Raw genomic sequence first — 17,208 nt, 5'->3', positions numbered from 1 at the left:
AGAAGCATGAGAAAGCACAAAGGGTGAGTATTTAGGCTTTAATATCTCTTAATTATTTGGAGAGTGTCATAGTTATTTTGGTTAAAATGAATTACAGAGGAAAAAATGTTTTAAATTTTAGAGAGTTGGCTTCTGTCTTGCTTACTTGACTGGTAGTGAAATCTGGAGAAGAGGGCATTTGAGTTCATCTGGTTTTATTGCTTGTGACAAAAACAGTCTCTGGAATCTCTATTAATCCTGTATTTCAAGAAGTCAGTTATTGTATGACTGTTCCAGAATAGTTTTCACTTAAAGTACTTATGTATCCCAGAGTGGGAGGTTTTAAATTCAGAATTATACTTTGCTTCTCTTCCTCAATTCCTGGCACAGTTTGCTTTTCTTGCTTGCTTTTTTTTGTGCTTTAATTATATATTTTAATTTGTGGGGGGTGGGAGTTCTAAAAATACAGTTGGGAAGCTAAAAGAAATAGTACAGTTCGTACTCAGTAGAAACATACTCTGCATAACTAACCTGCAATCATGTACAAAATTAAGAATAGACAGAGCAATTTCTTGTCAGTGGTTTTGAACCACAGTAGAGTGCTTTGTTTATTGTGATAGCATATCTGCCTGAAACAGTCTCGGCTGGTTTTTTTCTGCTAAACCTAGCTGAGCAGTAGAAAACAGGCTGCATTTCCATTGTTTTTTGTGGAATGACGTGCTTTCATCTGCAGGAGGAAGAAGCAAGGCGACAGGCAGGAGGAGCTCAGTTTGGTGGCTTCCCAGGTATTTTATTTTTAAGCACCAATACTTGAGGTAGAGGTGGCTGTTGTTTCCATATGGAGTGTTATAACTGCTGTTTTTATAGCATTTGTTCTCAAGACACAGAGAAAGATCTTACTTCAAGAAAAATCTTGAAGTTCAGAACTTGTGTACAAATAACTCTTGGAGCACTAGTGGTAAGAGGGTTGGGTTTCTTTCTCTTGAGGATTGATGCTGTGTAGCAAGTAGAGCGAAGACAGAAATGAATAACTGGAGGATAACAGAATGAAAGAATTTAGGTCTGGGAAAACAAAAGAAGCATAATTTGCTTGATAATGTGTTGAAAAATGAGTATAAAAGTGTTTTCTAAATTACCAAGGTTGTCTTGAATCCATTTTGCTTAAGAACAGTAGTTTTCAAGTTGAAAATTTGGATTGAACATGAGGGAAGTCTGTGCTGGTTGCAAGCTGTTATTAAACAGAATAGTTTTTTAAAGGAGGTAGTGCAGATTACCTTGTAGAAAAGTTATCCTTCACAGCATCACAAAAATCAGGCTTTCCATGTTAGACAGTGAACTGGGGAGGAAAAAAAAGTACTAATGCTCTTAAGATTGAGCTGTATTTGAGAGTTGAGATAGGCTGTGTGCATGCTCCAATTGCATCAGCAGCCAGATAGAGACCATATGTGTCATGCTCAGCACAGCTGGGGAAGCTACTGAATAAAGATTCCGTAAGAGAACCTCAAGAATTTTGCTTCAGGGTTATTTTTCTTGGTGTTTTGTTGGGTTTTTTCCCATTGGTGGTACAATTTTTCAAAACCTAAAGTTCCTGCCAAATGTGGAATGTGTCTGGGACATAATACTACTGAGCTGCTTCTGCCCTAAGTTGTTCACCCCAGGCATTCAAACTCCTTATGTTCCTGAGTTTGAGACCTACCTCATTTAAGTGAACCAGAAAAAGAACTGTACTCATTACAAGTCTCCTATTCAATTGGGTTAAAAACATGGATGAAAGAAGATGTAGGTCTTCACAGTAAGAGAAGACCCTACTTTCCATTGAGTGGACCAGCTGTAGCCCTATAGAAGGACATGGCTTTAGAGATGTGGCAAGGGCAGTATGTCTTAGTCTCAGTGAACACAATTATTGTATAGGTGAGTTAAATGTTCTTCATCATGCATTTTTCTTGTGTTGGATTTTCAGGTGGCTTTCCTGGGGCTGGAGGTATGCCAGGAATGGCAGGTATGCCAGGTCTCAATGAGATTCTCAGTGATCCCGAAGTTCTGGCAGCCATGCAGGTGAGTATTTGTTAAAGTCAAAGCTACGTGTTCTGAAAGAGAAACTGCCTAAGAGCCTAAGGGGAGGAAGGAAGATGTGACCTTTTGGATAGCGATGGGGTGCTTGCTTATTTCTGTTGTAAAATTCTTTCCTGATGTGTGTGACACCAGATTGTCTGGATTCAATGTTAGCTGTTTTGCAAACTAATGGAAGCTTAATTAAAAATCACACACACCCTGCCCCCTGTCTGTGATAGGCAAAACTGTGTGCCATATGCAGTTGTCATATCTTTTGAAAAACTCTCTCTCAAGTGGTTGTTTTCCACACATTATTATTCACTTGCTCATTTTTTGAATGCACACACTTCGTAGAGGGATAATTATGCACAAACAAAAAATTGTTAATATTTTTCTGACACAATATATTATAATAATATTGTGATGAGAATTACCTTTCTCTTAGGAGATTAAATGTTTGAGGTTTTGCCACAGACAAAGTATTATTAGAATAGTTCTTCACTGGACATTTTCTGAATTCATATGCAGAAAGCTTACTTCCCTAGTGGACTTGATTAATTGTTCAATTAATTAATTGCTCAATGTCATGACTACTTCGACTCAAGAAAAGTATTTCAACAGATTAAATGGAACATATCTGGCAACATCAGTTTTAAGGGCTGGTGGGCTAGAAAAAAGTCAGAGCTATGTAGTCACATTTGCATTCTAATAATCAAGTATAAAACTGTCTTGTTTCTTTTTTCTGGATTGCTGTGGTTAAAGTAGAGTTACATATTGTCCTCAGCTCATTGAAATAAAGGCATCTCAAGGGAACCTTATTCAGTATGCCCTGGAATCACAAAAAAACATCACTTACCATGCAAAGGTTTGTGGGTTCATTCTCTTTATGGTTGCTGATGTTGGAAAACACACCTTTACTTGGACTGCCGCAGTCAGCAATGTTGGCCTGCATGCAAACCATGCAGAAAGGGCCCTTGTGTTGTAGCTGTCTTCCTTACCTGGCTACTTCCTGCTGTAACACTGGAGTTTGTGATGAGAGGTTGCTGAAAACAGTGTTGAGGTGCAGCTAAATATTAAGTGCTTGTCATATGCCTTTAAGAAAACTCCATTGCATGCTCATTACATATGCCCCAACATAGGGTAGGACTCAGTTGCAAGAATGTGTGTTGACAGTGTTTTCTGATAATGCAGGCAGGCTTTAACATGTACAGCCTGTTAGTAAACCTTGAGTCTCTTACTGTCCTCTTTGTACCAACTTGGTATCTAGATATGATTTATTAGAACTTGATCTGTGTCTACACTGCCACCTTTTCCTAAAATGTCCAATTCTGCGTTCTGGTCTTTTCCGAAGTGGCCATATAAGCTCTAATTTTAAAAGACAGTAGTTTCTACTGCTTGGCATCTGCTCAGTGCAGCTGTGGAATATGTTGATGGATAATGTTAGCTGGCAGCTATTATGTCTGTTATCTGAGGTGACAAAAAAGTCTGAACATACTGAATCACACAAGTTGCTCCAAAATTGCTTTTTAACTGATAGTCTGTAGAGACTTTTCATAGTGAAGAGTTAGTGCCAAAATGGGAATATTCTAAGAGTGAAGGCCACCACCTCAGTCTCCTTAGACTTGCTATGATCTCATCATTTTGGAGACTATTCTCCATGAGTTAACACTGAAATGTGCCTGACTCTTTTAACATCTCAGTAAGCCTGACAACTGTGTGTGCCTGAAGACAAGCCAGATTAAACTAGTTATGCTGTTAACTTCATCTTGTTATCCATAGAAGCAACCAAAGAACCAGATATGGATGCCTGTGGACATGTTTAGGGAAATTACTGCTTGTCATTGGCATAAATCTTACCTGCTCTAGGTGACCCTGCCTGAGCAGGGGGGTTGGCCTAGATGACCTCCAGAGGTCCCTTTCAACCCTAACAATTCTGTGGTTTTGTGATCTCTGCAAATCACTATAAAAATTCTTTCTTGAGGGAGATTTCTGGTTCCATTACCTGAAGATTTATTTCTTCAGGATTTTTTATTATTATTATTTTTGCTCAAAGCAGCAAAACTTCTGTTGCATTTCTTTTCACAGCTTCTTAATGAAAGCAAGGTGTGACTTTTTGCAGTGACTTCTAATGTATGTTATTTTAGCTCATTTGTCCCTAAGCTTTCTAGTCTCCAGAAGAATTGACTGAAATTTTAGTGTGTTTTATTTTACTATTTTGCCTATCTGGAGGGCTGTCCAGTACTTTGTATCTTGCATATACAACAGCTTTCTCTAGACACATGACATTTGCATTTTGGAGTCAAGTAGAAGTGTTTTTTATAAGGAGTGATGTGTAAGGTAAACCTATGGACTCTTAATTTGACATGTAGCCATATGTTAGACACAGACTTCCAACAAAATGTGTTAAGTTAGAAAAAAAAAATAGTGATAACTTTTTTCTTGGAAGTATTATTTTTCCTTCTGCAGCTAAAGACTAGAGCATTAGAAAACTGAATGTCTCCCTTGTACCATTAATGGAATGGCTACCATTCCACCTTATGTACTGAACATTTCCCTAGAGAAATGTTGATATCCTCAGTCTTAACACTTTATTTCGATAATATTGCTCATCAATGTGAAACCGTGGATGTTACAAACACTCTGTAAGGTTGAGAGCTTCCAGGGAGTCACAGAGGAACAGAATCATTTACTTGCTCTGAATTGATAGGAAGGTGAAACACATAGCATAAAACTGGATATTTAACATTAATTTAGGTGTGTTTTGACACAAACTAGTGACTAAGCTTACTCAGCTTTTTGTTCCAGATTCATATATAAGTGAAACCACACACTTAACAACATGACATTATCTTTATACTCATATGCCCTATTTTGAAATCAATTCAAGAAGTCTGAGGTTGTGAAAGTCTTCCTTTTTTTGTTTGCGTGGGAATCCTGTAAAGTGGAGAGAATGTATCTAGTCTCTCTTTTCTGAACTTCAGCATTCTGTTTTCCATATACTTTTGGGGATTATCTTTTGTGAGGGAGACAACACAAATCCTCCCATAATACTGGACTCTTGGTTCCCAACGTATAAAATATGACTGAGGTGTGTGGGTGCTTTCAGTGGACTCCATACCTTCCAAATACAGTTTAGGATCAGAGTTGTTAAACAGCTTTGGACTGAGTCCCATGCTAGAATAGATACAGGATGGTGTTATTGTAGCACAGACAGCTCTGGGCACACTTCATGGGTTTTGATGGTTTCCAAAAAACATGCCTGCTGTAGCAGTGGGGTAGAAGTCTAGGGAGCAGTGTATCTTTTGGTGAAAATACCTAAATGTCCTAGAAAAAACAGCAGATTAAATTACAGCTAACATCTGGGACTTGTATTGAACATAATAAACTGCTTGCACTTTCGTTGAATTAAAAGAAATTGGAATTTTTGTAGATATTGCTTATACTGAAAACATTTCTCCAGGGTGAGATGTAAAGTTGATACATACAGATTCCTTATATTCAAAACATACACATGTAAAACGAATAAAACCAGTTCAAGTTCAGTGGAAGCCAAAGGTGTACTAGAAGTATGGGAAAAAGGTATTAATGCTTCTCATACTAAATAGAGAAGATGGAGTTGTTATTTTTTTGGGCACTGACTTAATGGAATATGTGGATGTATTTATCAACTGCAACACAGTAGTGTGATGAAAGATAACAAGGTTCTCTTCCATGTGTGATTTCTCAGTGAAGGTGAGGAATGACTGGGAATTAGATGCATTTTTAAAAGCCAAACATTACCACATTGTCTGCTCACAACCCAACAGTTTCAGGCTTTTGCTGCTGGAATGAAAAAATGACAAAAGGATGAGTGTAGGAGCTTGGGTGGGTTGGACGGTCGGGACGGACGGAGACGAGAGATCTCTGAAGTCAGATCTTGGAACATGCGGTTTATTGCAAAGGGCGTGGGTATAGGGGCACTGCTTAGAGCTGCCAGCCGCAGCTCGGAGCAGGCCCAAGAGAGCAAGAGTGTAAAAGTAAGAGCAAGTAGGTAAGAGTGGAGTAAGAGTGAGCGAAGAGGAGGTAAGTAAGAGAGTACCCGGTAAGGGAGTAAGTAGAGTGGTGGAGAAGTCCTTGTTACAATACAATAAATCATCTTTTGTACTGAATATTCTAATTTTCACTAGCCAATCTAATACAAGATACAAATCCTATAGCATTTACATACAGCCTATAAGAATTGTTATATTACCATAGAGTGTTACATCTTAACTCCTAAAAACTACTCTTTGGACCCCTTCTGCTGAGCTAGTAGGGTCTGCTCTGACCCTTGGACCTGCCTGCAAGCAGAGGGTATTGTTCAATCAAGAGGGGATTACCTTCAGTTGGCCATACCATTGTTTTCCAGTTGTTCAGTAACTAAGACTTGGTATCTCAAAGGTGGCTTTCATTTCGATGTCGCCTGTAGTTTTCATATTCCCAAAATCTTTTGTCAGGCAATCATATTTATAAGGCTTTCCTGTTTCATCTTCCCCAACAGATGAGAATTAGCTGTTGCTCAGAGTAGAGTTATCCTATCATGCATGCTACACACATCAAAATCCTGCCTCCTTCAAAATGCATTTGAAAGATGCCTGAACAGAAATAATACAGTAGGTGTGGCTGTGTTTGGTAGTTCCTGTTCTGGAAAAACACAACTCTTACCCTATCCCCCCTTGTCACACACTGAACTATTACTGTAACAAGTTCAATAATGACTCTGGTGCCTTAACAACATACACTGTATTACTGGGTTGTCTTTAGAGACTTCTTGCCAGAAGTCTAATGTAGTCTTTTTATGTAAAAGCAAGATTAGATTCATGTGGAACCACATAATCACTTTTGTAGAATTGTTGTACAAATGCCCTAATTTCTTTTTGCTTTTTGTCCTGCAGGATCCAGAAGTTATGGTTGCATTCCAAGATGTTGCCCAGAACCCAGCAAATATGTCCAAGTACCAGAGCAATCCCAAGGTCATGAATCTCATCAGTAAATTGTCTGCCAAATTTGGCGGTAAACCATAAAATCCCTGGTTCTTAAAAATCATATCTGAATGGGAAGGATTGGATTTGGCTAACCAGTGTTGCAATAAAAACAAACCATTTTACCTCTGATCTTCCTAAGAAGAGAAATGGGGTGTTCTAAGGAGAACTGCTCTCTAGCCCCAAGTATTGACTTTATTCAATTATTGGTTTATAGAACTCAAATTATATTCAGATGACCTAGTTTCAACCATCCCTTCTTGTCCAAGAGTTGCAACCTTTTATTATAAATTTAATTGTAAGTATTACAGTTTTCTCTGAATGAGTACGCTTACAACAAATTGTAGTATTCTAGGAGTGCAGGATAAAAACATGCTATTTTTTAAATTGCTCTCACTGAGCAAAGGGGAAAGAACTTTAACAGTTGAAGTCTGTCATAATCCCCTTAAGACAGAAAAATAGCAAAGGTGGGACAAGTCTGAAGAACTAACTGGATAAAGGAATTGTCTACAAATACAGATTTACTTTTTTTAATGGGTGACTGACTTTGTAGAGCTATTATCAGAATAATCAGGCTAGCTAGTTACACACTGGAACTTCTGGCAGTACTGCAAATCCTATATAATTTCAATCACCACAACTGTACAGCAAAGGTACAGTTCTATCCTTTGCACAAGCTGGCATGAAGTACATATTGCAGAGGCCACAGATGTTTTGTTACTTGTTCAGTTCTTGTCCAGCACCTTTACATAACATTTTATTTATCGGTCTGCGTCTGGGAGAGCAGCTTACTGTCTGTGCTTGTGCTCTTGTCCTTTCCCAGTTGGCAGGCCCTCTGCTCATCCTTCCTTGGGGCCATGCTTACCAGGTTGCATCTATTTGGAAACTTTAGGGAAGGAATCTTGTTCCCATCACTACCTCTGTCCCACTGAATCCAAGCCATCCGGAACATGTATATGCAGAGTTATAGGTCGGTGAAGGGGAGAATACCCAACAAAATTGCAGCTCTGGGTTCTGAATTGGTTTAAGTCCTTACATGCTCGCTGATTAAAATTTCTTGGTCAAAGTCCTGCTGTCTCTGTAGAGGTGATGACTCTTTCTTCACCACATTCTGTAGTCTTCCATCTTTTCTTGTAGCCTCTTGTTTAAAAAAAAAAAAAAAATCTGTTGTGGTTTCATACCTCCATGGTTTTGAGGCTTGTGATACGGAGGAGAAGATGAAGTAATTGGAACAGACAAAACATTCTTCTAACACATGCTTTTATCAGCATGGGTATCCTTGAAGCAGTGTCTGTGCTGATGATGTTCTGCTGATGATGTTCAGTGGATTTGGCTACCAATAAAGACAGTTGCTTCTGTTTGTCTTGGCTAAAACATCTTTATGTGGGAAAAAATTACCATCGTTACCTGTTCACCACTTGAGTTTCAAGGTTTGTGTTACTCTTTTGTAATTCTGTATCTTAAGCCATAACTGATGTTACCATTTTTAAACAAATCTGGTTTAATGTAGGAACTCAACAGCAGTTACAAAAAAGTAAATTTCCAAATGCTTTTTCTCCTACTAATGACCCCACACAGTGAAATGTGAATCTTTTTGCTTAAGAAATACAGTTCTGAATACTTCTCTTAGCCTTTAAAAATAAAGTAGGGTTTTGGAAAACACAGCCTCTTGGGTTTGTGTAACTTTCTGATAAAAACTATTTTGCTTAAATTAAATGTGGAAGTGCTTTAATTAAACTGTATGTATAACTTGTGTTTTAAATTGGAACTAAATGCCTAAGGGCTTATCTTCATGACCAAATGAACTCAAATTACAGCTGTGTGTTGCTGTGTGCATGGCTTTTGGTCATAGTCTTGATCTCCCATTCCTGGGCAGAGATATTTGAAGTAGGTCACCCCCAAAAATAGGCTGAATCTTGACTTCTGCATTCAGGCTAGTGCATATGTGTTGTGCACAAATCAGAGTATCTTGAATATAGGTTTATTCCCTACAGTTTCCTGTTATTCCATCTGGGCTGTTTGTGTCTGTCTAGCCATGAGTAGTCAAAAGTAGGAAGTTACTCCTACCTAATAGAAATGGTCATATCTGTGTCCTGCCCGCTTGCTTACACATCAGTTGCCCTTATTGAGAGTTGATTCAATGAAAACATGCTCCCTCATTTTGATGTTGGTGTTAGCAGTTTAGCTATATTATTTAGAATTCTTGTTCTTTGGGAATACACATCCTATGACTCCTTTGGTGTGTGAGCTTTTTTGGTTTTAGTGTCGCTCAGCAAGTAAATTGATGAGCTGTCTGGACCTCATCTCAGCTCCCTGAGTTAGTGTGTGGACATCTAAGCAGCTAAACTGGTTTGAACAGAAGTACAAGTGCAGAAAGCTAACTGCACAAGAGATGAGCAAAAATGGGAAGTTCCAAATGTGGGATGTAAGTAGCTAAAGGGGGAAGTTGTTGTTTTCATTGGTTGCTCCTGTATTTACTGGCAGCTGCTTCAGGCTATTTGTTCTGTTGCAGCACAGAGTAGGGGGTCGTTCTTGTAAGTGCAGTGGCAATAATCAGCTCTGCTGGCAGTTTGACTCTGAAAGCTGCAAGAGCGTATTGATGTCAACTAGGACAGAGTGCTGCCAGTCCTGCCCCTGGCTCAGGTGTGCCTTTCTGCCTTGTGCACAAGTCCTGTACCATGCTCTTTGGCTGATCCCATGCCACAGATTCAATGCAGTGACACAGCTGCAGCTGACTGGTAGCGGAGGCTCATAGCCTTGTTCCTGTGTGAGTCCCAGTGACTTCACTGTCCTCTGTGGTTCAGCTGCTGCCCCAAGGGAAAGCAAGTGTCCCCTCAGTTGCCACTTCCAGGCTGTTCTAGTTCACAGGGAGTCCCTTTGCATAGTAATGTGGAGAACGCAAAGCTTGGTGCCTTTACCAGAATTTTTTTTAAATATTCTCTCCCTTCATTGTTGGGCTATGAATAAATGGTATTTGTTGAAGTGGCTTGGTTTGTCTTTGTGGGACGGCAGTGACTGGATGAGTAGGAGCCAGACTCTCAAAGTTGGATGAAGGCAGGTGGGACAAGCCTAGGTAGAACAGTGACAGCCCAGAGAAGAATGGGTCAATGAGTACTAAAAAGCCATGTAAAGGTAAAACCATGTTACAGAAACAGCTTTTTGCAAGTACTATATGTAGTTTAAAATATTTGTCTTTAAATGCCACCTCGTTTTTCTTGTGTGTTACTTTCAGGGCTTTTGCATAAAGCTCATACAAGTCACACTCTTGCATATGCCTGTACATCCCTCTTCTGTGGGATAGAAGAGCAAATAAGGTTGTTATGGCAGCTCATGGCACCTGCTGTCCAAGCAGAATCCTTCACCCATATGGGTGGGGGATTCTGGACCTAGCCAGGGGGAGCTGGAGCCAGGTTAGCTTTGGCATATACCTTTCTATGGATCATGGCGTGCTGCTGACGGGAAGTGTTTGGAGCCCCTTTTAAATCCCACAGGGCATGTAGGGATGCTGCAGTGCTTTCAGGGCTGTAGAGCAAGTGGGTTGTTGAACTGATGGTAGAGACTGGAGGGTTCTTTCCTTTCGTTTGCTGCAGGGCACTCTGACACTGGCAGTTATTGGTACTGATGTGGATTGGTAACCTGGAGCTGGAGGGTGGTTCATTAGGAAAACAGTAGCAGTATTTTCTTCTGATGCCTGGAGAAAGGTGTCTCCTGAACTGTATTCAGAGCTCTGCAGGTGGGCCTCAACCTTGCTTCACACATGATGGAGTGAAGGCAGCATTGTAGGAAAGTAATTCTGGATTACCAAAGAGCTGAAGTAGAGTAAAAAATGGTGGTGTCCAATCAAATGGAGACACCTCCATGTTCAGTACCACAAGACAAATCATAGGAGGTCAGTAGTGTGATAAAAGAAAATGCACATACAGAGGAGGCAAGAACAGTTTTAATGTGACAAATGAAGCAAGTCAGGTGGTTGCTGGTGACTCTGTACTGTGGAGCAGGAAAAAAAATTCAAGTGATCGGGCTACAAGTCATTGATCACCTTGTGAATCAGAGCTTGGGTAAGTGATACTCACTTGATGTGATCCTCACAAACAGGAGCTTCATGTAAGACAAACCTTTCCTTGTCCCTACTGACTGGAGGTCCTGAGGTCTCACGGAATGTAAATACCAAGGACTCTCCTGTAAATCTGAATCTTGATGACTAACCAAATCCAAATGTTAATTTGTAATCTTGCTAACAAAGTGTTACTACTGTATATGTCTGCTGTACAAACACACTTTTGAAAGATGTATTCTAGATGGATGATCTCAGACAAGCTTGAGATCTTATCAATAAATAAATGTATTTGCAGAATGTGTTATGTCTCTTTTTGTTAAGTGGGTTACAACTTTGGCACCTTCATTGTTGTGCTGGATTTTTTTTAATGTATAAACATTTATTTCAGAGGCTACAAGGAACATGAGTTTCTACTATATGTAAAGAAATTAAACGTGAAGGATTACAGGGTTTAGGTTAGCAGTTTATCTTGGAATTTCTTCCTGCAGTACAGCAGCTGCAGCGGTCCAGATGGTAAGCATCATTTGTATAGAACAAAGGTATTCAGAAAAACAAGGTACTTATTACTCAAGTGCAAAGTAAGTAACAAGGAGGTGAGGTTTAAAGCAGGTAATAGTAAATTGAATTCCATTATTGAAACATTTCGTTTTCTAACATTCTCACTGGTGGGTAGGAGTTACTAGAAATGAGTTGAACTTGCATTTTGCATTTCAGAAGGAAAAATATAACTAATATCATGTAAGAACCAGTGCAGTGTTCAATAAAATTAACTTTTAAAATAGGCTGAAGGTACAAGTTGTTGGGAAATCATCAGAATTAGATGGAAAAATATCAAAGTACTATATTGAGAATGAGGCGTCTGAGCTGCAGCCAACCGCACTGCCTCTCATTAGAGAAAATTCATTCTGACATTCAGCCACTAGCATCTAGTTCTTATTTGGAAAAGAAAACCACCTGTTATTCAGATTTTTATTTCAGATTTTAAAAAATAGGTCTAAAACATGGCTTATTGCTAAGAGTTTATAATTAAAAATTAACACAACTATTCTACAATATGATTTGCCCCCACGCTTTCTTGTGTGTTATCCTACAGTGAGGAAAAGTTCTTGAAAATGAATAGATTTTTCAGAAGCCATTTTGTAATCTGGCACATTTTTTCTCTCTTGTGTGAAAACTTTCCAGACCAGAAAAAGCAAGATTCTGAACTGGAATTAAGTACTAGCCTTTACCAAAAAAAAAACGCAAAACCCAAAAACAAACAAAAAAAACCCCACAAAAAACCCCAGACAAACAAACAAACGCCACCAAATCAAACAAACAAACAAAACCACAAAAAACCCCCTCATCCCCCCAAACCAACAACAACAACCAACCAACACCAGAAAAATGTGCATTTAGAACAGAACAGTTGCTAGACATTTATCAAGTGCCTAAGAGAAAAACAACAACATCAAGGCAACAAAATTTGTGTTTGACCTAGTCTATGTAAAACTAAAGGTGGCTGAGGGACTTTTGGTCTAGTTAGGCTGTTGAGCAAGTACCATGATGGGAGATTAAATGTAATAATGGCAAATGCAAGTAATTTAAAATAGAAAGAATTTCAACTTTTCTGATGTCCCTGGACCTAGATGAAGTGCATAGGGAACACTCTGCATCCTTCCGTGGGCTCAGTCAAAATCTGGTCAGGCAAAGTTCACACAGGTGTGCTTTTTAATATGTTTGTGATTACAATACTTGCTTCTGGAAGAGGCTGGTTTTACCTTGGCCTTAATACTTAAGCCTGCTCTTGACAAGCTGGTGTGATCAAATTGCTCTATTTAATGAATTCAAATTGTCAGCACATGCAATCTTATTTGTTAATTTCTAGTTGCTTTTATCTGTGATGTACTGGGAGTATGATCCAGTTTATCCACCTTCTCTGAAAGATAAAGTTTTGCAGCAGATTCAGAAAGTTGTTTTGAAAGTAGTAATTAAGTTCTGTCTTAACATGTTTGCACTCTCTAATGAATTGAACTTCTAAGCAAAAATAAAGGAGATAAGCATTTCTGATTTTTTTAAAATTAATGTTAGAATAAGGAGAGTACTAGGGTAGAAATAGTTTAAGTTCAGAGTTTATTCTTTACTTGCAAAGGTAGGACACAGTGCAGAGGCAGTAAATTTGGCCTCTGGAGTCACCAACAGTATCCTCATTCCTTGTCATGAATCAGAAACAAAGTTTGGGTCAGCCAAAGAAAAACCACGAAGAATAAATTTTCTCAAGATTGATCACTTCCTTGGACAGGAACCTACAGAATTACGCAAGCAAGAAATTATGAAGATGCAGTTCATGCACAGAGAATATGTTTGTACTTGTAGTTGCTTAACTTAGTTCACTTCTTCCAGGCTTTCCAGTAGAATTGACAGATTTGAGGAAAAGTAGGTAACTTGGGCCTTCTGTCCTTCCTTAAACCCCACTTGTGCATATTATGTGTTTGCCTGGAAACCTGGTGAATTTGCAGCACTTCTGTGAAGACCTTCAGGCCATGCCTTCGTGAAACCTTTTATGTAGGTAGGCTTAGGTAGGTTTTTAGGTAATTTCCTTATTTTTTTTCCTATGTAGAATACAAGGCAAATCTTGTTTAACTTAATCTGTAGTGTGCCCTTGTATTTCTTGGACAGCTTCACTAGGTCTGTATGTTCCAACAATAAAGTAAGTTGCTTTAAGAATATTGCAGTTGTTGCATTACCTGTTAATACTCTTTTGCAATATATACAGGGCATAGTGTTGTATTAAAAATATTGCTAAATGTAGTAGAAATAGCATAGAGTTATTGAGGTGCACATTTATGATGGAATTCCAGTCTGCAGTATAAACTGACTCTTCGGTGAAAGCTTCCCTTCACACAAGAGGGACAAAACCACAAAGAACAGCAGTAATGGGAGTCTGTGTCCTGTTTGAGGTATTTATTCTGAAAGCTCATGAACCTGATTGTGCAATCACTTTGCACAGTTGTTCCCTGGATTTGTAAAGCTGCTCCTGCCTGCTTTAGTGACAGGAGATAGCCAGTGACTTGTGTACACCTTAATTCTAAATTAAGGTCTGAGTCTTTTGCATGCAGGAGTGTGTCACAGGTGAGTTATTAAAGGTACATCAATGTGGGTGTAACTAAAAAGGTTTTATTAATGATTAAACCATGATCAAAGATAATTGACACCTAAATGAAAAGTGAATGATGATAGAATTGTTATTAAGCAATAATTAAAGGGTAATTAAACAGTGATTTAACAATGCTTTAAAATAATTGTTAAAATAATAATTTACACTCTGGTTGAACACTCTACTACTTACTATACTTCTAATAATTAAGCTATAGCTAAATTTATAAAAGCTGCTGATAGTATACAATAAACTTTCAGGCTTAATGTAAAATGTCACTTACCTCATTATAGGTATCAGATATTTGGTAAGGGGATCTTTCAGCCTCGAGCATTAACCTTAAGAGCCATCCCTGCTTGAGAGGGAGATCATTGCTGAGCAGCCTGCTGCTGTACAGGAGAGCTCAATGGGCTCACAGGGGCTACAGATGTTTATTTAGAAGGTAAAATGACTGACTCATAGTCAGAGCCCCTTTTGGTGTATGTGCAGGTGTGCATCTGTAGCAGTTTCAGTTCTGTCCACTCCCAGCTCAGGCTGGCACTGTGAGCTCCTGATAAGAGAGGCCTAAACTCCTTTGCTCCTGGATAAGATACAGCTTAGGACGATTCTCGGTGTTTGCACTGCGGGGATGATTTCAGTCAGGCCTCCTTTTTGGTGGTGCCTGGACCAAAGTACTGTCACTCAGTTAGAAGGGGTGCATCCATTAAATGCCATATAATGGCATTTTCCATTATAAAAAAAAAAAAAGGGACTCTCAGTGGTATCAGCACTGTATAAAAGAATTGTGTCTCTTAGGCTGCTGGTATCAGCATCTGAAGTCTGAGTACTGGGGTGTGCTGGAGCACTGCACTGGAGAAATGTTTTTCTCCAAACGAAACGCTTGCGTTAACACAGGCGACTCTGCCTCTTTATACCTGCCCTTCCTCAGAGAAGATAATGGGATTTTCCTCACAGAAGGGTAGAGAAAGGTCTGTTAATAGCTACCTGATGAAGGAACATCTTCTCAAAAAGGAATGGCTTACCCAAGTGTGTGATAGAAACTCTTGGGAAGAGTGTAATAATCCAACTACCCTGTCCTTGTTTAAGTAATGGATGGTATGGTGATTCCTACCACAGGTATAAGCACTAGGAGCTCTTGCAGCTCAAACAAGAGGCAGCTGGGAGTTGTGGCTGAAGAACTAAGACTTGCAATTATGAAGAAAAAGTTACTAAGTTATTCTTTCAGAGAGAAGGAAAGATGGTGGAGTAACAATAGGAACCAAAGAGCCCAGGAGTAATATGATACAAAGCTAAAGAGAACACTCATTCCTATCTTTACTTACAGTTTTTTCTCAAGTATAGGTGAAACTAATAAAAGGGGAGTGATTATTAACACAGGCAAAACCTTGAAGCTATCTGGAAACCAGTATATGGCATGAGAATGGGAAAAAACCCAACAGGATGTGAACAGACACATCACAAGAACAAGTGCTGTTATGAATTGTGGCATGTCCAAACTCATTTGATTTCCTCAGCTCCTTCATACTTGTGGAACCTCTCCAACATAACAGTTCAAGAGGAGGCTATAGGATTATTTATTTTTTCCCAAACTGTGTGTTTGATAGCCTTGTCTCTGTGTGCCCTAACTGTGGTGAGCCATGAGCTACCTGTGTCTAGTGCTGTCTTGCTAGGACTTCTCATTCCATCCTCAGCTACCAAAGGGTGTGACAAGCCAGGAGATGTTCTGTTTGTAGCAGTGTGCTTCGGCTGCAGGCTCTCAGCATGATGGCAAAGGAGGAGCAAGGGCTTACAGACTGGGAAAATGAGTAAACAATAAAATTGTTTAGTTTGGAAAAGATTTCTAAGATTGAATCTGACCACAAACCCAGCACTGCCACATCCACCACTCAACCATGTCCCCAAGTGCAATATCTACATGTGGTGTAAATACCTCCAGGGATAGTGACTCAACCACTTCCCTGGACAGCCTGTTCTAGTGCTGGCAACCCCTTCATTAAAGAAATTTTTCTTAATATCCAATATAAACCTCCCTGGTGCAACTTGAGGCTGTTTCCTCTTTTCCTGTAGCTTGTTATCTGGGAGAAGAGGCCAACCCCCACCTTGCTACAACCTCCTTTAACGGGCAGAGTGCAATAAGGTCCCCCCGAGCTTCCTTTTCTCCAGGCTAAACATCCCCTGATGCTTGAACATGCATCAGGCTCAACTGGTCCACAAGGAATAAAAAATTATTGTTTTGAAAAAGTGTTACTTTGAAGATACCAGACTTTAGGTAGGTAAAAGGGACTGTAGTTACCAAAAAGTAGAATCGGAATGTGACGTTTAGTATCGCTCCTTCTTTTTAATTAAATGCTTGTGTTAAATGTTTGGGAAAGAGAATCACAGAATCCCAAAATGGGTCATGTTGAAAAGGGACCACAGTGGATCATCTGGTCCAGCCTCCCTGTTTGAACAGGGTCATCCCAGAGCACATGATGATGCTTCTGCATCCTTTTCAACTCAGACTGTTCTGTGATTCTCAAGTGAAATTGCTTAAAAAAAACCAAACAAAAACCCCACAACAAAACAGCCCCATTGCTATTAAATATGGCACAGGATTGTGTCCAGATGGTTCTTGAACATCTCCAGTGAGGGAGACTCCGCAACCTCCCTTGGCAGCCAGTTCCAGTGTGTGGTCACTGCACAGTAAAAAGTTCTTCCTCATGTTCAGGTGGAACTTCCTGTGCCTCAGTTTCTGCCCGTTGCCTCTTGTTCTATTCCTTACCACGACCGAGAAGAGCCTGGCTGCATCCTCTTACCACCCTCCCTTCAGATGCTGATAGCCACTGATGAGGTGGCCTTTCCTCAAAGAGAAGCGAAGCTACTGGTGAAGACGCAAGGAGCTACTGCAGTTACAGAGGAAGGACCAAGAACGCATTTCCCGGGCACCTGACGCTGTGTTTCTCCAAAAAGCCTCTCAGATGATCCCGGCCACCTCCGCCTCCCCC

General features: G+C 39.7%; 1 protein-coding gene across 1 annotated transcript in view; it reads left to right on the top strand.

Annotated features, from left to right (window-relative positions):
* The window catches only part of ST13 (suppression of tumorigenicity 13 (colon carcinoma) (Hsp70 interacting protein)), a 21,100-nt gene extending 9,715 nt beyond the window's left edge, over positions 1–11,385 (top strand). The window contains exons 9-11 of the mRNA XM_017737737.1: positions 666–764; positions 1,940–2,034; positions 6,945–11,385. Coding sequence (XP_017593226.1) covers positions 666–764; positions 1,940–2,034; positions 6,945–7,073 — 323 coding nt within the window. The 3' untranslated portion in view covers positions 7,074–11,385. The remainder of the gene's footprint in view (positions 1–665; positions 765–1,939; positions 2,035–6,944) is intronic.
* Positions 11,386–17,208: the final 5,823 nt, after the last annotated feature.

The sequence above is a fragment of the Corvus brachyrhynchos genome, unplaced genomic scaffold, assembly GCF_000691975.1.
Source record: "Corvus brachyrhynchos isolate BGI_N302 unplaced genomic scaffold, ASM69197v1 scaffold56, whole genome shotgun sequence".
Taxonomy (NCBI): Eukaryota; Metazoa; Chordata; class Aves; order Passeriformes; family Corvidae; genus Corvus; species Corvus brachyrhynchos.
This window is presented reverse-complemented; position numbering and strand designations above follow the sequence as displayed.